At 32.1% G+C, this 23,946-nt stretch overlaps 2 protein-coding genes across 2 annotated transcripts; both read left to right on the top strand.

The window, feature by feature from the left end:
* The first annotated feature begins 7,538 nt into the window (after nt 1-7,538).
* LOC108486136 (cellulose synthase-like protein D3) lies at nt 7,539-13,059 on the top strand. Its single transcript, XM_017789979.2, has 4 exons — nt 7,539-8,115; nt 8,878-9,780; nt 10,033-10,840; nt 11,038-13,059. The coding sequence occupies exons 2-4, from the start codon at nt 8,912-8,914 to the stop codon at nt 12,793-12,795; spliced, it is 3,435 nt and encodes a 1,144-aa protein (XP_017645468.1). The 5' UTR covers nt 7,539-8,115; nt 8,878-8,911; the 3' UTR covers nt 12,796-13,059.
* A 4,073-nt stretch (nt 13,060-17,132) lies between these two features.
* On the top strand, nt 17,133-18,107 carry LOC108485235 (uncharacterized). The gene is made up of 2 exons (XM_017789069.1): nt 17,133-17,372; nt 17,469-18,107. The coding sequence occupies exons 1-2, from the start codon at nt 17,133-17,135 to the stop codon at nt 18,105-18,107; spliced, it is 879 nt and encodes a 292-aa protein (XP_017644558.1).
* The last annotated feature ends 5,839 nt before the right edge of the window (nt 18,108-23,946 follow it).

The raw sequence follows: 23,946 nt of genomic DNA, 5'->3' as shown, positions 1-23,946 counted from the left end.
CAAGTTGTGGGTGGATTTGAGCGGGTGGTGAGGATAAATTATTAAGTAGAATAAAATAATCAAATACTGAAATAATAATGTTAGTGCATATTGATACAATCACTTATCGAAGATTTAAGGTAAAATTGAGATACAGATTTTCAAAGAATAAAATGATGAATTTTAAAAGAATTTTCTATAACAATATTAGTTTTATACAATGTAGAGAGTATGTTGTGATGAAGTAAAGTATATAAGTGAGTCTCCTCACGACTTTGTCTTTTAATGTCGCGATCACGAGTTCTCTAACGCCACGATTTGTTAAATTAGGGAGTCATGTCACGATCACTTAGTCCTATACTAATATTGCACCATTTTGACCTATTTTAATTTCCAAGGGCTTGTTTTCAATCAACGACAAATTTTTTTAACTGATTTTAAATGATTTATGAGCCTTTAAATTGTTTTTATATCATTTTAAAGATTTTTATTTAGATTTTTTAGAATTTTACTTTGTATTAAAACTTTTGATTTCCTTATCTTGAATGACCTCCTTTCAATCGATGAGCTTCGAACACCCGTTTTACAAATTAACATTGTCCACATATGTTTACAAAGACTTGAAATGATTTATAATGGTAAGTAAGATTTTTTTCTAAACTTTCTCGACTTGATGTAAAGAATATTAACATGTTGCAAAATGAGCATTTTTATAAAAGAAAATGTTAAGCTTAAATTTAAATATACTCCAATAGCACCTTTCATTCGTACTGTACATCGAGGCAAGTAACGGGTGTTACAAATATGGTGAAAATGGACCTTCAATAATTTTATAAGGGACTCAACACTTATATTAGGATAGGATATGTAAGGTTATCCTTGAGAACTTACTAGGCTTCTTAAGTTTACGTGTTAGTGGTTTAAAAAGTATAAGTAATAGATTTGGCGAGAAGTATAAGGTCTAACTTGGGAGCTCTGTAACACCCCTAACCCATATCTGTTACTGGAATAGGGTTACGAGGCATTATCGAACTTATACATTAGCATTTGTACAAAATCGAGTCATAAATTTGCATTCTAAATCAAAACTTTTCAAATTCCACCATAAAGTCCCTAATATGGGTTTACGGGGCCCAATACATGCTTTAGAAGTGATTTGGAACTAAACCGGTAACTTTGGAAAACTTTTAAAAAAAATTTTTGAAGTTAGGGGCACATGCACGTGTGGCTCCCATGGCCGTGTGGTCAACCCGTGGGCAATTCTGACTTGCAATTTCTTAAGCATCAAATGGGCACATGGCTAGGCCATGTGGTAAACTGAATTTTCACCATTTTTAATCTATTTTCAAACAATTTTAACACGACCATGCTTAAAACCTGTGTCTTTCACACGACCAAGACACACGGCTGTGTCTTTTGTCCGTGTACCATCCTGACTTCACATTTAAGGATGCAGGGGACACACGGTCATTTCACATGCCCGTGGGCTTACCGTGTGTCACACATGGCCTAGACACACGCCCGTGTGTCTATTCATATGGACGAAAATAGGCCGTTTTAGGCCACTTTTCTCACCCTTTCATCCATTACCTACACTTAAACTCAATTTTATACAAATTACAACCAACCAATCAACCAATTTATGCCCATAATATGCATTTTAAATTAACACACTACTACTTAACCATTAAACTAAGTTTCATACACATATGGCATCCCTTTTACATACTTTAACCATCTATAACTTTATCCAACCAAATACTTATACATGCCATATAAATCAAAACATAATAACCAAAAAACTACCGGAGAATATCTAGATAGTCTGATTCTTGGTGATGATCCGATCCTCCGGCTCCACGTTAATCTACAAGACATGACATTCACATTCAAGTAAGCTTGTGAAAGCTTAGTAAGTTCATAGGCTTAAAACGTAAACTTACTAAACATGGTAAAGCATTCATATATTATCCAATTCACTAATTTCTCCTGTCATTCACAAGCCAAGTCAATTTCAATTAATATTATTCACACTCAAACTTTATTCTTTTGGGCTCATTTATCACTTACCATCTCTTTTCAAATTAAGAAACTATACGGAATTGAGTGCTTCGTCTTCACTTTGCCCTAGTAAAACTAAGGACTTGCACATGATCACGTTTCACTTTCCGAAGCCATGGCCTAGCCATGGTCTTACACCAGTAATATATCATACCAATGCCATATCCCGGATATGGTCTTACACGAGAGCACTTATCACTTTTCTCCGATGCCATAGCCTAGCTATGGTCTTATACGGATCACTTGTATCACTTTAATCCGAAGCCATAGCCCAGCTATGGTCTTATACGGAAATCACTTATCACTTGTTTTTTGATGCCATAGCCCAGCTATGGTCTTATACGGATATCACTTATCACTTGTTGCCATGGTCCAACCTTGGTCTTTTTCCGTCAATTCATCGTTTGTCACTGGACAGAATTACTCAATCCGATGTTTCATTCAATTTGATCATTTCTTCAATTTCATATTTTTACATTATTCATGGTTTTATCATAATCATATAGTATAACTCATTATAAAATTCATAAGAACAACAATGATCACTAAAATTTAGCCACATGAACTTACCTGGGCTAATTCGCAATAGTTGTAGAAGTTCGAGAAAATTATTCGACTATTTTCTCCTTTCCATGATTCACTTCAATTTCTTGATCTATAATTGCAAAATCATTCATTAATTAACATTCATTTCAATTTTATTTTATCTCACAATTTATACCCTTTAATTCTTGAAATTACACTTTTACCTCAAATTTTACAAATTTTACAATTTGGTCCCTGACCAATTAACTCATCAATAGAACCTTTCTTCTCAATTAACACTTTCCTTAAATATTTTAAATTGCTTCAAAACCATTGAAATTTAGAATTTCCACGTTAAACCTTAATTTCAAGCTCTTTTACAATTAGGTCCCCAAATATTCACTTTCTATATAATTCTTTAAATAAAATCAACATATAAACAAATTAAACTTTAATTCCATGCTAAATCATCATAAACTTCCAGTACTTATTCATGGAAACTTTCAAAATCAACCATGAAATCAAAACTAATGAATTAGATGATAGGACCTAGTTGTAAAAGTCCCAAAAACACAAAAATTTCAAGAAATAATCAAGATTTGAACTTACTTGCAGTAAAAATATGAAAAACCAGCTCTAAGTTTTCTTCAATGGCTGTTTTTAACTGAAGAGGATGAAGAAAATTGAAGAAATATCTAGATTTCCAATCACATCCCATTTTTTAACTATTCAATTTTTACTTCTTTTCCAATTTTACCCCTTGTTCACACCTAATTTCAATATTTCCTGCACACACATGCCGTCCAGCCCAATAATAGGTGTTTAATTTCCTATTTAGTCCTCATTTAATTATTACTAGAGCTATTTAATCACATTTCACAATTTTACACTTAATTCAATTTAGTCCTTTTTACCCAATTGACTACCGAAACCTTAAAATTTCTTGATGAAACTTTAATACTAACTTACTAACACTCCATAATTATGGCTCAGTTTAATATTTCAAGGTCTCGATACCTCATTTTCACTTCCAAATTATTTAGTATTTATTATAAAATACTATTCACTATTTCAATCATTTTCCTAACTTCACATCTAACTTATTTTCATTAAATTAATAATATTTTCTTGTCGGATTTAGTGATCTTGAATTATTGTTCCGACACCACTGGAATTTGGGCCGTTACAAGCTCCTCATCACACTTCATTTAAGGTTGTAATATATTTATATTAGTTGTCATTGTATAAGGACTTAATTTGTATATGGTATTTTTTTGAAATTCAAGTCATTTCTATGTTATTAATCAAGCTTATTCTGTTATTTGACTTGAATGTGTTTATGCTTTGTATTTTGAATTTAAATGAGTTTTAAAAAATTGATTTTTAATGATTTGAAATATATAGGAATGATTTTAAGTAAACATGATTTTAAGCGTTTTTGAACTAAATTTCAGCTTTAAGGGTCCAAGTATCGGCACTTGCCCTCAGTGGTATTGCAACAATTCCACTAAAACTCAATTGCTATAGTGTCAGGGACTTGTATCGACACAATTGGGGACTTGTTCCACGACAAGTGTCTAGATCTAAGGTACTGCACTTTTTGAGTTATTTAGAATTTTCAGGGTTTGTTTTGGGTCCAAGACACCTTCGACCATCCTTGAACCACTTTAAAATGATTTTAAAATGCTTCTAAAGTCTTTTATGTGAATCAAACTTGGATTATTAGTTTTATAAAAAATGCTTTAAAGCTATAAATTATGATAAAATTCCTGTTTTTCTCAACCTGAATGATCTTGTTTTAAGCTGATGAACTTTGAACATTCGTTTTATGATTTGGATGTGTCCTCATAAGTATTCAATGACCTAAAATAACCTCAAACTACATTTTATTCCTTCTTAAATGTTGAGAATGGTTTTAAAAGAATTTTATAATTATCAAATGACTTTTTTTTAAAGAATTTTTTTATATAAGTCTAAAAGTGCTCTGGTAGCACTTCTCATTCATACCGTACGTTAAGACGGGTGAGGGGTGTTACATATTCAATAACAACCCCAATAGTCTATTGCATATTTAGCACTAGTATTTAGTTAGATGTTAATGTATCGATACATGAATTATATAGCATGAAAAAAAATACTTCCAAAGATTGAAGAAGGTAGATGAAGATTGCAAAATTTAAAAGATAATATATAGAAGAAGATAACAATGTTAAAGGACAGAATCTAAATAAACTTACTCTACTTGTCCTGGTGTGAAGATGTATATATGCAATATCAGCCTCCTTTATTCCATCATCTCAACCAGAAGCGTGCATTGTTCCACCATCTTAACTCTATTTTCTTCCATCCTCCCAATTAGAAGCTTGCCTTGTTAGGAAGTTATGAGAATTTATGTAAGTAGTGGAAAAATAAGGAAAAACTAGTTAGCAATTTGACCAATTTTAAATAAAAATCAAGAGATTTTTGTTAGGAAGTGTTTAGAAAAGTAAAAAAAAGATGAAAGCATTCATCTCCTTCTTGAGCAAGGCAATCGTCACCCCCTTCTCATCTTCACCAAACTTTTTTTATTTCATTTAAGTCCTTTCTCCATTTCTAAGTAATATCTAGCTTATTTTCTTCCATTTCTTTGATGTTTCTTTTGTAAAAACAATAGATAAAGCTAGTAGATACCTTAGTTTTGTGAGAAGAGCTTCAATAGATGAGTTAAAGGAGAGAAAGTAAGAATTAGTTGGTGATTTTAAGAGATTAAGGTAAGAAGTGATGGAAACTCTCATAACATACATGTTTATTTCAGTATATGGTATGGGAAAGTTGTTTGATAAGATTTTAACATATGAATACTATGTGCTTAATATGTTGTTGAAGAAAAAGAGAAGAAGTTTGAGGACAAAAGTGAAGGAAAAAGGAAAAGAGAAGGTCAAAGAGTAAGAAGGAAGAAACAAATCATCCCAAATTTTGGTTGTAAGTACTTCAAGTAGGTAATTTTGTTTAAGTTATGTTAATTATATTAAATAAGTAGCTTAACTACTATATTAATGATGTTATGAGAAGAGTTTAGTAGAGGTAAGTAATGTTAATGTTATAAATTGTAGTTTTGGTGTGCCATTATATGATGAATTGTGGTGATAGTGAAAAAAGACTAAATCGGAGAAATTAAAATATGTTATGATATTATGAATATGTGGAAAGTAGGTTTAGATGAATTAATTAAAAATTATGGTGTTGTATGTGATAAAAATGAATAGAATTTACGAGTTTTAGTGTCATTATTGTGATAAGGACTAAATTGTGAAAAGAACAATGTTGTATTATTTTATGTCAAGTGAATGAATTTAAAGGTTTGATAATAAGAATAGCCCATGTAGACGAGTCCCGAACTATTAGGATTTAGATGGCATACCATTAAGGTAAATTAGCGCGCTTATCATATTTTTTCGCACTTCGGTGTTTATTGTTATTTGCACTATGTGCCTAGTGATATATGAGATGCATTAAAAATACATTATTGATTTATTTTTGTATATCCTAAGTGTTTAGCTAGTCTACATTGGGTTACAGTATCGTAATTCAACTACTGTCAATTAATGGGTTATGGTAAGTACTGGTAAGTACGATTTTAGAAAAATGTTGAACTTTAAGGACTAAATTTAATATGGAGTATATGGGTATATAGCGAATATATTTTAATTTCATTATTAGTAGAATTTAAAATCTTGAAGTACTTGCTAAGTCTTCACAGACTTACCGTGTTAATTTTCTAATGCATAGGTACAGTAGATCCCATCAAGCTAATATCGAGGTTGAGAGCATCCCATCTCATCACTGCTTCAAGTGTCACTAGAGTATGTATAATTTTTGGAATTAGTATGACATGTATATAGGTTCTTGGTATGGGTGAATGTTAGAAGGATTAAAATGAAAACTTTGAAAACCTTGTTACTTTGGTGATCTAATGATATATATTTTGTTAGTATTTGAAATGAATTTATAAGATTTTAACACATGTTTGCATATGTGATGTTATTATATGGTTATTGTGATGGATTTAATGAGATTGAGGTTAATTGAACTGGTTTTGAAGTGTTGGATTGTTTTGAATTAATGTAGGGGGTTTTAAGCAATTTTTCTAACTAATTTTGCCCCAATTTGACCCAAAGTATTAATACCAGGGGTAAGGTATCAATACCTAGGCCTTGAAATTGAAAATTTTCGAAACATAAAGCAATTTTGGTATCAATATTGATTTTGGTATCGATTCTTAGGCCTAAGGTATCAATACTTTCATTAAAATTTTGAAATTTTGGAGTTCCAAAATGCCATTTTGGTTTCGATACCTCATGTTTTAGTATCGATACTTGTCACTTGTATTGATTGAAAATCATATTTAAATAATTTTTAAACATACTCGATTAACAATAATGCCCCTAAATTTCTAATATAATATTATCAGATTGTTTAAATGATAATGTTCAAAATACCTAATGATTAGCCGAGATTGCTTTAACACTAAAAATCAAATCGGGTATGAGGGTGTTACGTCACCTCTCCCTTATAGACTAATTTACTAAATAATTCACAAAGGCAAACTATTTTGCAAAATAATTTTCCTAACTCACCGTAAAATCAAACCCAAAAGGAAAGACATTATTATTATTATTATTTTGTCATAGGATAAGGAAAATGATGTTTAATCATGTGAAATTGCATGCTCTTTTTTCACTATTACCACTTAGTTTCCATTATCTCTTAAAAATCACAACACATCACATTGTTTATGAAAAATATAGAATGATTTAAATGTCAGATGGTCACATGAACTTTGTTTATGACAGACTTAAGACATATTTTTCCTTTGTCACTTGCCCTTTACATTTTCTTTTATTTAAAATGAAAAAGCCTTTTGGTTTCTCCAAAATACCATGAATGCCCTTTCTCATTAATGTACAAAATTCCCATAAAAACCCTCCCTTAATTTAATCCATAAATAATGGCTAATTTTTGAGTCCTTTTCCTTTCCCTTTTTGGGTCATAAGAAAGAAAGCAACCTGTATTTCTATGTATCTTGTCCAAAAATCAACACCTTCTCTAAAACCTACTCCAATAACACAAATTCTACAGTGTGTAAAAAATATATAGAGAAAGCCGGTGAGAGGCCAATGGCAGTCAGTCTTCAATATTTTAGTAGCCGGTGTTCCAACTAAGACCAACTCATTGTTGTTCTACACGTTCTCCGCGACTTCACTTCACCATTTCTCAATGAAAACACCCATTTCAAAGAAACTTCTCTTTCCACTTCAAAAACCCGTCTCTTCCTTTTTCTTTTATGACATAACACAACTATAAACTTCACCCATCCTTCTGTCTTAGCTCTCTCCTTTCTATAAGTTTTAGTAGATAGCAGTTGGAGATCGACAAATGAGAGAAACATAGAAAGAGAAAGAGTTTCGATTGTTCTGATTTAAAGAGGTTTTTTTGTTCAAGATTAGACTAAAGGAAGAGATCTGGAAAAGAAAATCGTTTTTTCTTTCGTAAAGTAGACAAATTAAAAGGGTGAGCATTTATCTATGTTGTTGTTGTTAATGCTATGCTAAAGATCTGTTTTTTTTTTTGGTTTAGACATTTTTGGATCTTTTCTTCCTTAAAGGCAAATTGGGTTTATGTTGCTTTTTGTTTTCTTGGGGTTAATTTGTTTGGTTGATGGGAAAATGTGGGAGCTAGGGAGGGATAAAATGAAGTTTTGGATAAGTGGTGTTTTTTGATCCGGGCTTTAGAGGTACCCTGTTGGCTATTAGTGCTTTGATTGAAGTTTAGATTTAGTATTGAGGCATAATAATCTTTGTATGTTTATACTTAGATTTTTCTACGTGTAGATTTGGTGTTTTTCGAGAAATTTTATTGTTTGAGAACATGACAACGATGTTATTTTTTGTTTGGTGTCCAAGAAACTGCGGTAAACCGAGGGAAAGTTTTTGAATTGTTTGCTTAGCGAGAACGATTTGTTTAACTGGGCCCACTCCTGGTTGCCTTTAAACTTTCTCGGAATCTAAAATTCTTGTTGTAAAGTTTAGTACAGATCTGTTAACGTAGAAAAAGTTCTTCGATTTTTATTGCAGATGTTGACTTAATTTGACATTAAATTCATATGATTTATATACCTTTACCATCTATTAGTTAATTGTCCAAATCATGTGTATTTTAAGTTGCTTTTATGTTGACATTGGCAATCAAATAGAGGATGAGATTGTAGTTCAGAACCGTGAAATCTCTACTAGTGCTTCTAGTGATATAATTTTATGTCTTCTGGAAATTCAGGATCTAGGAGAATTCTCTGTTAGAGCTAAAAACCATGGCTTCAAAGTCTTTTAAAGGGACCCGATCTTCTTTGTCGATCTCCTCTGATGCAACTGAGTCACAGAAGCCTCCTATACCTCCAACTGTGACATTTGGCCGGAGAACATCCTCGGGTCGCTATGTGAGCTATTCAAGGGATGATCTTGATAGTGAGCTTAGTAGCAGCGATTTCATGAACTACACAGTGCATATACCTCCAACCCCTGACAACCAACCCATGGACCCTTCTATTTCTCAGAAGGTTGAAGAGCAATATGTATCGAATTCGCTTTTTACTGGTGGATTCAATAGTGTTACACGAGCGCACCTTATGGACAAGGTGATAGAATCTGAAGCAAACCATCCACAGATGGCTGGTGCAAAAGGCTCTTCCTGTGCTGTTCCCGGGTGTGATGCAAAGATAATGAGTGATGAACGTGGTGCGGATATTCTCCCTTGTGAGTGTGATTTCAAAATTTGTCGGGATTGTTACATTGATGCTGTGAAATCAGGGGATGGATTATGCCCTGGATGTAAGGAACCATATAAGAACACAGATCTGGATGAAGCAGCAGTGGATAATAGTTCCAGGCCACTTCCACTTCCGCCCCCTGCTACAATGTCCAAAATGGAGAGGAGGTTGTCTTTAATGAAGTCAATGAAGTCAGGGCTGATGAGGAGTCAAACAGGAGATTTCGATCACAATCGTTGGCTGTTTGAGACTAGAGGAACATATGGTTATGGCAATGCTATATGGCCAAAGGATGGTAATATAGGTAATGGAAAAGATGATGAAGTTGCTGAGCCAACAGAATTGATGAACAAACCATGGAGGCCACTTACTCGGAAATTAAAAATACCAGCAGCTGTTCTCAGCCCATACCGGTATAGTCTACATTTCTATATCACCCTACATCTTGTATTTCTTCTCTATGGTTTTAGATTTTACCATGACAATAACTCCTTGAAAACTTGAGCTTTTATTTGTCTCTGAACATTTGAGCTTTTTTGCCACATTTATGCACAGTAGCTTAGCATGATTGCTTGTTGTACTAATGAATATAGGAAGGTGACTACATTGATACTGTCTCTCCTTCTTGTTTCATTACCTTTGAACCTTTCTTTTTATGCTTGCAGGCTTCTGATATTTTTGCGAATTGTTGTCCTTGGGTTGTTTTTGGCTTGGAGGGTGAACCATCCAAACAATGATGCTATTTGGCTATGGGGAATGTCTGTGGTTTGTGAAATTTGGTTTGCTTTTTCATGGCTTCTTGACCAACTGCCCAAGCTCTGCCCTATCAATCGTTCTACAGACCTTAACGTGTTGAAGGACAAATTTGAAACACCAAACCTTAACAACCCTACTGGTAAATCTGACCTTCCAGGCATAGATGTCTTTGTCTCTACTGCAGATCCCGAGAAAGAACCACCACTTGTCACTGCAAACACTATCTTGTCAATTCTAGCTGCGGATTACCCTGTTGAAAAACTTGCTTGTTATGTTTCTGATGATGGAGGAGCACTTTTAACTTTTGAGGCTATGGCTGAAGCAGCAAGTTTTGCTAATATATGGGTTCCATTTTGCCGTAAACATAACATTGAACCCAGGAATCCAGAATCTTACTTCAATCTTAAGAGGGATCCTTACAAGAACAAAGTCAAACCAGATTTTGTCAAGGACCGCCGACGAGTTAAACGTGAGTATGATGAATTCAAAGTCCGTATCAATGGTTTGCCAGACTCCATACGCCGTAGGTCTGATGCATTTCACGCAAGGGAGGAAATCAAGGCAATGAAGCTGCAGAGACAGAATAGGGAAGATGAACCTGTAGAGGCTGTGAAGATTCCAAAAGCCACATGGATGGCTGATGGAACTCATTGGCCTGGGACTTGGTTAAATCCAGCTAATGAGCACTCCCGGGGTGACCATGCTGGTATAATACAGGTATAAATATTTTCAAGATATTGTTTTTCACATTTTCAACTAGTACATTGTTTGAACATATTTTCTCCCCTTCTTTTGCTTTGGATTGGTATTATCAAGTTTTAAGATGTTTCACTTTGGTAGATAAAGTAAAGTGAGTAGCCTATAATGTGATGCTGCATTTCCTTCTCTTAATCTCTTAAATTTTGATTTCATAGGTGATGCTGAAACCACCCAGTGATGAACCATTACACGGAACTGCTGATGATAGGCTCATTGATCTAACTGATGTTGATATTCGTCTCCCTTTGCTAGTCTATGTTTCTCGTGAGAAGCGCCCAGGCTATGACCACAACAAGAAGGCAGGTGCCATGAATGCCCTTGTTCGGGCATCTGCAATTATGTCTAATGGCCCATTCATCCTGAACCTTGACTGCGATCACTATATCTACAACTCTCAGGCAATGAGGGAAGGCATGTGCTTCATGATGGATCGAGGAGGTGATCGCATTTGTTATGTCCAGTTCCCTCAAAGGTTTGAGGGGATTGACCCTTCTGATCGCTATGCCAATAACAATACTGTTTTCTTTGATGTAAACATGCGGGCCCTTGATGGTCTTATGGGCCCTGTCTATGTCGGAACTGGATGCCTCTTTCGGAGGGTTGCCCTTTATGGCTTTGACCCACCTCGATCGAAAGAACACCACCCTGGTTGCTGCAGCTGCTGCTTTTTTGGTCGTAACAAGAAGCATTCCTCAATGGCACACAGCCCTGAGGAAAATCGTGCTCTGAGAATGGGTGATTCTGATGACGAGGAGATGAACCTGTCCCTGCTTCCAAAGAGGTTTGGGAACTCAACATTTCTCATTGATTCAATTCCTATGGCCGAGTTTCAAGGTCGTCCCCTTGCAGATCATCCAGCTGTGAAGAATGGGCGCCCACCTGGTGCTCTCACCATTCCCCGTGAACTTCTTGATGCCTCGACAGTTGCAGAGGCAATCAGTGTCATTTCATGCTGGTATGAGGATAAGACTGAGTGGGGACACCGTGTTGGGTGGATTTATGGGTCTGTTACTGAAGATGTGGTCACAGGATATAGAATGCACAACAGAGGATGGAGATCAGTTTATTGTGTGACTAAGCGTGATGCGTTCCGTGGAACTGCTCCAATCAATCTCACTGATAGGCTTCACCAAGTCTTGCGTTGGGCTACTGGTTCAGTTGAGATTTTCTTTTCCCGTAACAATGCTCTCCTAGCCAGTCCTAGAATGAAGATTCTACAGAGAATTGCCTATCTAAATGTTGGAATCTACCCCTTCACCTCCATTTTCTTGATTGTCTACTGTTTCCTTCCTGCACTTTCGTTGTTCTCTGGCCAGTTCATTGTCCAGACCCTCAACGTAACATTCCTTACTTACCTCCTCATCATAACAGTTACTCTTTGTTTACTAGCTGTGCTTGAAATTAAGTGGTCTGGCATTGAGTTGGAAGAGTGGTGGAGAAACGAGCAGTTTTGGTTGATCGGGGGGACAAGTGCTCATCTTGCTGCCGTGCTTCAGGGCCTGTTGAAAGTGATTGCTGGGATTGAGATTTCTTTCACCTTGACATCAAAATCAGCAGGAGATGACTTGGATGATGAGTTTGCTGATCTCTACATAGTCAAATGGACATCCTTAATGATACCACCGATCACGATCATGATGGTCAACTTAATAGCAATAGCAGTCGGGTTCAGCCGAACAATTTACAGTGTTATCCCTCAGTGGAGTCGTCTACTAGGTGGAGTTTTCTTCAGCTTCTGGGTTCTGGCTCATCTCTATCCTTTTGCTAAAGGGCTGATGGGAAGAAGAGGAAGGACACCTACAATTGTGTTCGTATGGTCAGGTCTTATGGCCATCACCATATCCCTCCTTTGGGTTGCAATCAATCCCCCATCCACCACTAACCAAATTGGAGGATCATTCCAGTTCCCTTGATTGGACATTTTTTATGTTAAAGGTGAAACACTTCTATTATCGTATTCCTTTATTTATTCCTTTTTTCTTCCTGCTTCAAGCTGATATGCTGGTGAAAAAACTAGGCATGTTCTATATTACCATGTGCCAATTGGAATATACTTTTAGCAGCAATTTTAGTGAGTTTTCATGGGATAGATCCAACAAAAAACTGGTTTCCCTACTCTTTTGTTCTTATTGTATGATGTTTACGTGTACTCACTGAATAGTTACTTTTTTCTTCAACTTTTTCTGGTGGATCGCCATCTATATTTATGCTTCAATGCAATTGTTTTTTGGGTAGCTTTGATTGATTGATGAACAAAACCATACGAAAGGCAAAGTAATTTAACGATATTTCTTCATTCCACTGATAGTGTCATTTGATGATGATATTTATAATTTTTTTACTTTTATGTTATATTTATTTTTATTTTATTTATAATGCCTATTGTAGATTATATATGACTATGTTTATCTGCATGTATATACGGGTGTTCAAACTTCAGTTAAAATGGTCGGTACTCAAATTTAGTTCGGTCATAAGTTAGTTAATGATTTTTTTGAAATTTCAGTTATAAATTAATTCGGTTCGAAATTAAATAATTAATCGAAATAAATAATATATATTAGCCCATTATCCACTTGGGTCCCAGCCACCCTTCCGCACAAGCCCTCATTATAAACTCAATCCAAACATATATTTATAAACTTAATCCAATCTAAATGATTAATTTACTTGTAAAATTAACATTAAGAATTTAATAATAAATAGTTTTTTATAAAAATAATTTGAATTTTAATTAATCACAAAATGATCTATATTTTTTGTTATGTACATATGACTGAAATGAATAGTGAAAGTTGGTGGAGCCAAAAAGATGAGACGTCACCAACATGTCACATCAGCCAGCCAGATTAAAAAAAATTAATTTTTTTTGTGGAGCCATAAAGAATAATGCTACCTATGTAAATACTAAAAAAATACCAATATTTTTCAATAATTCAGGAGCTAAAAAATAAATAATAATTATGGAGTCATAAATAATGACGTCACCCCTCTAATATGCCAAAAAAAAAAAAATTTCCATTGACCTAGTTGCCAGCCAACAGCTCCTTGACCAACACACCATGGTTCTTTTCCAAGCTCTCCCATCCCAAACAATGTCCCCTTGCCGCCCCACTATTTGCTTCTAGCAACAAAGCCACAACCACCTTTCATTCCATCCTCTGCCGCACCAACCACCAGCCACCTTCACTATCTTCACAAACGCCATGCTATTATTAGTAGACTCCATGCCATATATTATTTTATTATTAATTATCCTATTTCAATTAGTCGCGATTTTATTGCAATTTTTAAAATAAAAAAAATTGGCACACATAACATTGATGATGCCATTCTCTATGTTTCTATCAAATAAAATATTAGTTTTAAATAATAAAAAATAATCACTTTAAAAATAAAAAATTGACAAAGTGGTGACGTCATTCTCTATGACTCCACCACCGTTATTAACTTTTTAGCCCTCCAATTATTAAGAAATATTAGTATTTCTCAGATATTTATATTGACGGCGTCATTCTCTATAGCTCCATCAGAAAAATAAATTTTTTTGTTCGACCAATTTTACTATTTATTTGAGATTATTTACGTACATAATAAAAAAGTAGGTCATTTTTATAATTAATTAAAATTTTCTAGTTATTTTTATAAAAAAACCTTAAATGTCCTAAAAACTAAAAACAACTCACCATGGATCCTAATCTGAAATCTCCCAAAATCTCTAACTTTCTAGCGCCGACAGCCCAACACGCTGGTTACAAATGGAACGATCTTGGTTGTTACAAATGGTCTTTTTTTCCTTCTTAGTGTCAGCTTTAAATGCAGCGCTTGTATCTCTGTTGAATAGTTCTCTTTTGTTTTAGTCCATGGTTAGAGTTTCAAGCTACTTTCTTTCACCTTTATCATGGATTATTGAGGTATTCATTCAGATTCTTGTGCTTTACATTATGTTCAACTTGTAAACCTGCTTTAGGCTGATTGTAGGGTGCTTATGGTTGATGCTTGCTCAGTTTCACTGCTTCTGCCTCATAAAAAATCTACTTTTCTGAACAACTTTTGTCCTTTGCCAAATAGAGCTTATTATAAATTATGAATTATTTAATTTAGTGCTTTGCTATCCTTTATGTATTTTATCTTGAGGCTGCTACTTTTTTTGCACTCTCACTCATTGCTACTGCTATTAATTTATTACTTTGTTTTGCTATGAATTTCATTGATTGCCTTGGAATATCCTGAGAAGAGACCTTATGCAAAATTCTAGAACTATTTTCACTTGCCAAGAATATTTCCCTAGAACATCATCATATGATTAAGTCCTTCATGCCCTGCACCTGTCTCCTATACAAGTTATGTTAAAGGGAAAAATCCCTTTTTTGGCCATTTTAAAGTAGTCTCCTCATGGAAATTGCATCCCCCCACCCCCTTCTCTCTTATTTCCTACACATGTAGTCTCTCCCTAGGTTGTCTTTTAACTTATCGAAGATTCAATAGGATGGGATGGCTTTTTAAATTTGTTGCCAATGTTTGAAGCAATCTCTAATTGAGTCATTATGTGACAGTTCATTGCTACTATGTAAAATTTCTTCTTCATAATTTGTTGCTAAGAGGTAAAAAGAGCTTCTTTGTCATTCAATGCTTGCACTAGAATGCGATATGGGTACAATTCTAAGTTTCACATTATGGCTTACAATTCTCGCTTTCAACTATTCTTTACCATATTATATAGATATGTATATATCATTTGTTTTCACCTCCACTTAAAATTTTTTCAACTATTAAAATAAATAAATAAACATTAGCAATATATATTTTTTATGTCTTATATATATAAGACAAAAATATATAAATTTCTGTTAATTCGATTAAACGATTGAATTAATCAAAATATTTTAGTTCGGTCAATGTGCTTGAAAAAAATTCATTCGGTTAACAATAAAAGATTTTTAAGTTCGATTAATGCTAATTCGATTTGGTTAATAACCAAATTGACCGTTTGAATACCCCTATATGTATTTATGTTAGTTTTTTTTTTTTTTGGTAATATGTATCTATGTTATTAAGTTATGGAGTCATTACTTGCTGCTATTATGTTAGATATCTTATACTACTAATTTATAATTGTTAAAGATATGTGACCCAAATTCTTATTAAATAAAAATACAAGTGGCAATATAAGGGGATCTACGAGGGTCAGAGGCCTTTGCGGTATGGTATAGGCTGCACAAGTAAAATCTGTATAGAAATATACTTCCTCTATTTGGTTTTGATTAGAATAAAGTGTTTTAACCTTACTACATTATTTCTATTTCACTTTGATTAGAATATGATTTTACAAAATTATAAATAGACATAGTGTCTCTCCTCTTGTATTATAAATAGATGTAAAATTTGTGTGATTTTTCTTTTAAAAAAAATAGAAATTAAGTAACATATCGCTCTCTTAAGTTTTATTTTGTATGTCTCACTCCTTTATTCAATCACGTCACTAAAAAATTCAAAGTTTAGAAGATAAACCAAGAAAAATACTGGGTTTTTGCCTTAGCAGTTTATGCATTTGCCAATGGCATTACAAAGTGATGGTATTATTGAACATATGAACTCAAGGATTTGCAGAATGTGGTGGACGAGTAAAAACAAGGACCGAGGCTGGACTATGATGGCATGGGACAATATTTGTACTCCTCGGTTTTAGAGACTTGCATCTTTTCAACCTAGATCTCCTCGGAAGACAAGCATAGTGACTTCTCAATAATAAGGAGACGCTTTGTTACCATATTGTCAGCTCAAAATACTTCCCGGATGGTAACCTCTTTAGCCCAAAACATGTTGATAAACCGTCTGTTACTTGGAGAAGTATTGCCATTGCTGTTCGAAGTTTAAGACAAGGATTTGCATGGCTTGTGGGAAATAGCAGTAGTGTGGATATTTATAAGGATAATTGGGGCTTTGAAGGCCTTAATGGGGATGCTTTTATATGCAGTAAGGAGCAAGTTAGTGAGAAGAAAGTTCATGAACTGTGAATGTCGGATAGTAAACGTTGGGACAGGAATAGGGTGAATGATATTTATGGAGAAACTTTGGGAGAGCAAATTTGCAATATCCTCATTTTTCTTCATTGTCTGAATGATGTGCTGGTTTGGTTTCATAGTCATCATGGCACATATACAACTAAAGTTGCGTACTCCTGGCTCATTCTCAAAAAGATAGGCATGGGAAAGTTGCGTACTCCTGGCTCATTCTAAAAAAGATAGGCATGGGACCTCACCGTTTATTCTGGAAAATGATCTGGAAGCTCAAAATCATTCCAAAGATTTGTATTTTTGCTTGGAGAGTGGGTCATGAAATTCTGCCTACAAATTCAAAAATTGCGACCATTCAACCTTCATTGAATCCGGCTTGCCAGCGTTGTGGGACTGAAACGCTCATTCATGCGTTAAAGGACTGCCCAACTGCGAGGGAGACACTGAAATGTGGAGGTTTTGACGATAGATTGGTCAGCAGTGTTTTTGATTGATGCATCGACTGGTTGGAGATGGCTTTGAGAATCCTTGATAAAAAAGGTATGGAAAACTTCATCACCCTCATTTAGAACTCATGGAATAACAGAAAGAACTTTACATTTCGTGGTAAAGAGGAGGATGCAAGTACTAAATGGACTAGAGCTTTGACGTTAAGCAACGATTTCAAGATCCATAACTTAAGCGAAAAACCAATGCTCCCTTATCAACCTATTGGTCGTAAATGGATAAAACCGCCACGAGAGATGATGAAAATAAATGTAGATGTTGCCATTGAAGAGGGGAAAATGGGGTTGGGTGTGATTATCAAGGATGAAGATGGTTTTGTTTTGGGAGGGTATGGTTGCGTTAAAGATTTGACATTTAATAGTGAGTGGGCAGAAATGATGACTATTGAGGAAGGAGTCAGCCTGGCAAAAAGCTTGAATTTGAAAAGGGTTCAATTCGAGTCTGACAGTTCAAACATAGTGAATAAAATTAATAGAAGGGATCAGGATATAAGGTTTCTGGGTCAGCGAGCTAAAGCCATTTATAAGAAGCTGAGGTCCTTTGAGGAAGCTGTCATCAAGTGGGCGCCTAGATCCAGCAATAAGATTGCTGATTTTATTTGCAATTTTGTGTTAAGTAATAATTGTATTTGGAATTTCGATGTGAATTATTCAAAAGAGATTCACGATCTTGTAATTCTGGATGCTATTAATGAAAGCTAGGCCTTTATGGCCTGATTTGTTCAAAAAAAAAAAAAATGTAAAATTTGTGTGATTTATTTTACTCTCTTCTCTTACCATTATCAACATTCTATTTTTATAATAATAATTATTTTAAAATAATTAAATTTATTAGGCTTAATGCAACTTTGGTTTTAATTTTTTTTTACCCACATTAGTTTTTAATGTTATTTTTAGTTTAGTATTTCCAATTAATCATGCATTGTGATAGTGTAATAGGATTATGTTATAGTGATGTCATCTTTCAAAAAATTACAATTTTTTAAAATTATTAAAATAGAATATATATATAAAATAAAAAAACAATTATGAAAAATAACTAAAATTTAAAATTTTAGAAATTTTAATATTTTATAAATCATATTTACTAGAACTAGAACTTTGATTATTGTCTCTTGAGATGATACCACCTACAATAATTATTTTATAGAACTTCTTAAGTGATAAATTTGGATAACTTTTTTATTCAAATTATTTAAACAATAAAAATAATGATATTTCAATTAAATAATATTTTTACTATCTCAAGACAAATTATTGGTCTCTAGGCCATCTTAAGAATTATTGTTGAGTGTTTAATCATTTTAAAGAACTTAAAATAAAAGAGGATATGCATGATTACGGATGAAAGAAGCTTATTCCAAACATTAAATAGGGATCAAGTCAAATAAAAATGTTGCCAATAATATTAGTAAAGTACTAAAATTGAAATATTTTAAAATATTACAAATTTGATATAAAAATTATCTAATTTTTTAATACAATTTTATAAAATTGATTGTATTACAATATACAATTTTATAACAAATTTTAATATTTTAAATATAATTAACGAATGTGTACTTTATTATGGGATACAATATTTTTACTATTTTTAGAGTTTGTAATAATTTGTTATAATCTTTTATGATTACTAATAATTTTATATTTTTATTATATTTTACATTTTCTAATAATGTTTATAGTTTTTATAGATTTTTTATATTTTTTCCAATTTTAAAAATTCTAACATATTTTTAATTTTTAGACAAGTATATATATTTATAATTTCAGTTATATATTTTAGGTTTTTTGGTTTTTGAATGATGACTTTAGCTTGTGTCACATGGCAATTTATGATTTGTTGGATATCTTACTCATCTAAATCGGAAACATTTGATAATGTTAGGGATTGAATTAAAAACGTTTGATAATAATAGGGATTGAAATCGGCAAAAAAAACTTTAAATTACCATAATGGGAAAAACGATATACTTTCGTTTTGATTAAGCCAATTTATTAACATGTTGTTAATTATTTATTGAATATTTAATTTTTTAATAATTTTATTGGCTTAAGGGTCTAAAAGGTCACAAATTTTTCAAAAAAGAAGCAATTAAGTCCCTCATTTTTTTTGCACTCAATTGAGCACTTGAACTTTCAAAATGTATCAAAAAGCCCTCAAACTTCTTCAAAAAATTAAGCCCTTTTTTTTCACTCAATTGGGTACTTAAAGTTTCAAAATGCATCAAAAGGCCCTCAAAATTTTTCAAAAAGCAATTAAGCCCCTGCTCTTATTAAAAATTTAAAAATTATAATAAATAATAAATTTTAGAAAATTTATTAAATTTTAATAAAAATATAAAAATTTAAAATGAGAATTTAGAATTTCTTTTATAAAAATCGTAAAAATAAAAATTGTAAATTTTATAAAAATTATAAAAATTAACGACCTCTAGTTTTTCAATTAAAGTCATCACGTGTTTAATACAACGTGACATGTGGTGAAAAATGATAAAAAGGAAGTAATGAAACTTATAGAAAGATTATAAAATGTTTCTTTTGGTACTATAATTTTTATAAAAAGTTTACTTAAATTTATATTTTTTACATTTTGTATAATTTTCTTACGACTTTATAAACATTTATAACTTTTATATTTCTATATATTTTAAAATTTTTACGAGTTTTTAGAAAAAAATTTACAATTTTTATATTTTTTAATTCTTAATAAATTTTAATATTTAAATTTCTTATTAAAATTTAATAAAATTTATAGCTTTATAGCTTTTAATTTTTATAATTTTTTTCTATTTTTAATAAAAGCATGGGCTTAATTATTTTTTAAAAAAGTTTGAGGGTCTTTTGATACATTTTGAAAGTTCAAGTATCCAATTGAGTGCAAAATAAAGTAATGGCTTAATTGCTTTTTTTTTAAAAGGTTTGAGGGCCTTTTGATGCATTTGGAAAATTCAAGTACCCAAATAAGTACAAGAAAAAAAGTTAATTAAATTTTTGAAAAAATTGAGGAATTATTACACGTTAAGCTTAATTTTACAAAAAGCACAAAAGTTTGAAAATGAATGGATTAACATATTAATAAAATATTTAATTTAAAAGCATGCTATTAAATATTTATGAAGGTAAACGAATAATTAGAATTTGATAATTTAAAATTATGATACGCAATCAAAGTTGCCACTCCTTTTTTTCCATTTATTAATATTGAATGCATATACTTACTATAATTTTATTAGTTATTATTAATATTTTATTACTATTTTATTTATCATATATTATTATATTATAGAGTTAATTGCACTATACATCTTTAAATCATGATTTTAATTCTATATCGGTCTCAAATTTCAAAACGTCTTAATTACATCTCTATACTATCGATGTTATATCAATTATGTTCTTTTATTATTAAAATTGTTAATTTAACTATTAAATAACATATCAAATCTTAAAATCTTTATCATTTTATTTACAAAATTAAAAATCTATTTTATAAGTTATTTTATTTTAATTATACCGGTTTTGACAAATAAATTTAATTACCAACACTATTAAAATTCACTATTGGAAGTACTTAATATCCACTTCATCCAAAGAAAACTTAAACATTTATTACACAACATATAAGACCATGAAGAAAGTTTAATGGGAGTATTAAATTTTGTAATGTTAAACAAAATATTAATATTTTAGAAATATTAGTCATCAAATTGTATATATGATGATATGGAATGTTATGAATTGAATTGAGACGATCATGGTATAAATGAGTATTATATGAAACTATGGTATGTGATCATGATTATATGTGTTTGGAGCACTGATGACCCTATTAACTGTCTTGGGCAGAGTTGGGTATAGTTGACATGTCATAAGATGAGTGTATGGGATTATACTTCGGTTTATACCGATGAGGCGCATAACACAAATTATACTTCAAATGTACCAATGAGGCACTAGTTGTCAGATATATTAGTGTGATGGTTGGATGATTCGTGTATCCGTCTTGAGTCTCTGTCTGATTAATAAGGATTATGAATCATATACCATGCTAAGTGACTTTTGAGATGAAATGTTAATATCAAATGATGTATCTTGTATATTAATGTTAAAGTAACAAAGGATAGCATGTGAAAGATTATGTGAACTGGTTAAAATGAGTCTTGAGGACCGATATGGATATGAAACGAATCAATAGTTTCGAGATAGAAATGAGAAAATAAAACTAGTGATATGCTATGAAATATAAGTAAATATGTTATGATGATAGATAATGTTATATGTTCTTATATGATAGTCCAAATGAAATGTGGCATGAGGATTGACAAATGAGACATGAGTTGCAAATTGAATTAGTTGATAATTAGATCACATTTTGATCGTATTAAGCATCTTACTTATATCTGTATTATTGAGTTAAATCATGAAAGTGCCACTTATTCCTACCATTTAGCATACAGTTTGTTTATTCTCGTGCACAGGTACCATAGAGCTCAAGGTTTCAAAGTGATCGACAACATCCAAAATCAACTCTCAACACAGCAAGTTCATACATTTTGTTATGTTAATTGCAACTGGCCAGTACCTAAACTTTGAGTTGGTCTTTAGGTCTAACTTGTCATATTGGTACATATGATAGAAAAGTTCACATTTTTAGCATGCCCACGTGTGTTTGATGTTAAGTATATGAATATCCCTTGTAAGTTAATGTTTACTTACCAATTTGGCCATGCTATACTTGTGATGAAGTTATTTCTTGCTTTCTAAGTAAATGAATGTTTTATCTGCTTGTGCTCACGTATTGAAAGGTACTTGTTATGTCTAAGTAAGGTAGTTGCCATTTGAACTAATGCCTAAATTGTAAGTTGTTGCATTTTGGGTTCATTTTGGCCATTTGGTAATTGTGCTTAACAAATTTTGGATGGATGAAGTAAAATTTAGGGGAAACTACATCCAAGGTCACGACATCAAGCTTTTTTTTTCATAGTCACGATTCTCCCATGTTGAGGTCGTGACATCAAATCCCCCTATCTTGAAGGTCGCGATGTTCCCTTGCTGAAATTGAGACATCAACCTCCTGATTTCAATGTTGAGACTCACTTCAAATGAAGTCGCAACATCTTGCTTCTGCCCTTCATGGTCGCATCGCGTCTCTTTCATGGTCGCAACATCACTTCTATATTTTGAAAATTTTACATTTTAGTCCCTCTTTCTTCATCGAACTAGTATGAGAGCTTTCGTAAGCTTGTTTATAACATAAATATGAATATATAATGTGTTCTGTTAAGCGTCAGAACTAAATTGCTTGTATGGCTCAACTGTTAAATATTGAAATAGAATTATAGTTGCTTCGGCAACGAATGTGATATCTCATATCTCGGATTCGATGATCGGGTCGGGTATGAGGTATTACATTTTATTTGATTCTCTACTATGTTCTCCACTAACGCTATGCAATCACATTTTATTTATTCTAAAAAATCAAACTCCCATTTTCTCAAAATAACATTACTCAAACCAATTTCATATTCCCAAAAAATTAATTATTTAATAAAATAAAATAAAATAAATTAATTTTCTCAATTAAATTATTTTCTTAACGTAATTCTAATTACATTTAAGTCAATGTGACTTTACCGTACTAAAAAATACGAGCAAAAAAATTTAATTGTTTTATTCAAGAAAATTGCAATGACTAATTAATTTAATTTTCACTTCTAACTTCAATTATTTAATTAAATAGTAATTGATGAAATTAATTTAATCTCTAAGTCATCTTTTTCTTAAAGTGAGAAAATGCATTCATTACAGATAGTTATACATGCGATTTATTTATATAATTAGTAATTTTCATTTACCCATCTCATCGGTTCAAATGCAAAATGTTAAACGTTATATCAAGTTAGTGAAGAGACTGATTGGACTTAAAGCTAAAATAATTTGTAATTAAGTTCTAACTCTTCAATTATTAATTATAACATTATTTATAATGAAGTCATTTCATTAAAGTATCATGACTGAGCTCTCCCTGTTATATACCATTATAAAAGCAACTTTATCAAATGCTCGTTCAATGACCTTATCATTAGTGTGTTACCCACATAGGATTTCCTTAATGTCTTTGGGTTAAATTCGTTCATTCTGTATAATCCTATTTTATCTCATTATAACCATTATATCTTTCTTTATGAAAAAGTCAATTACTAACACATAGAAATTAAATCATTTGTCCCAGAGAAATAACTATTTAATTGATAAAATTACTTGACTATTCTTCAACATATTTTTATATTAGCTCCGTAAATATTCCTATTTTATATTTACAAACTCAGTTTACGGAAATGGGGTTCCGAAACCGTATTTTTCGGTACCACTAAAAATCAAATTGTTACCTTACCAATTGAGCTAAGGCTTTTAATACATCAAAGTATACAAGTCACACGCACTAGTCAAGATTGAGGTAAGTCACACCATAAACATCACAAGTGATTAAATCCATAAATGAATTTAGGATTTATTCTATTTGGCATCTGATGTATTG

The sequence above is a fragment of the Gossypium arboreum genome, chromosome 2 (assembly GCF_025698485.1).
Source record: "Gossypium arboreum isolate Shixiya-1 chromosome 2, ASM2569848v2, whole genome shotgun sequence".
NCBI lineage: Eukaryota > Viridiplantae > Streptophyta > Magnoliopsida > Malvales > Malvaceae > Gossypium > Gossypium arboreum.
The sequence above is the reverse complement of the archived record's forward strand: the minus strand, read 5'-3'. Positions and strand labels throughout refer to the sequence as shown.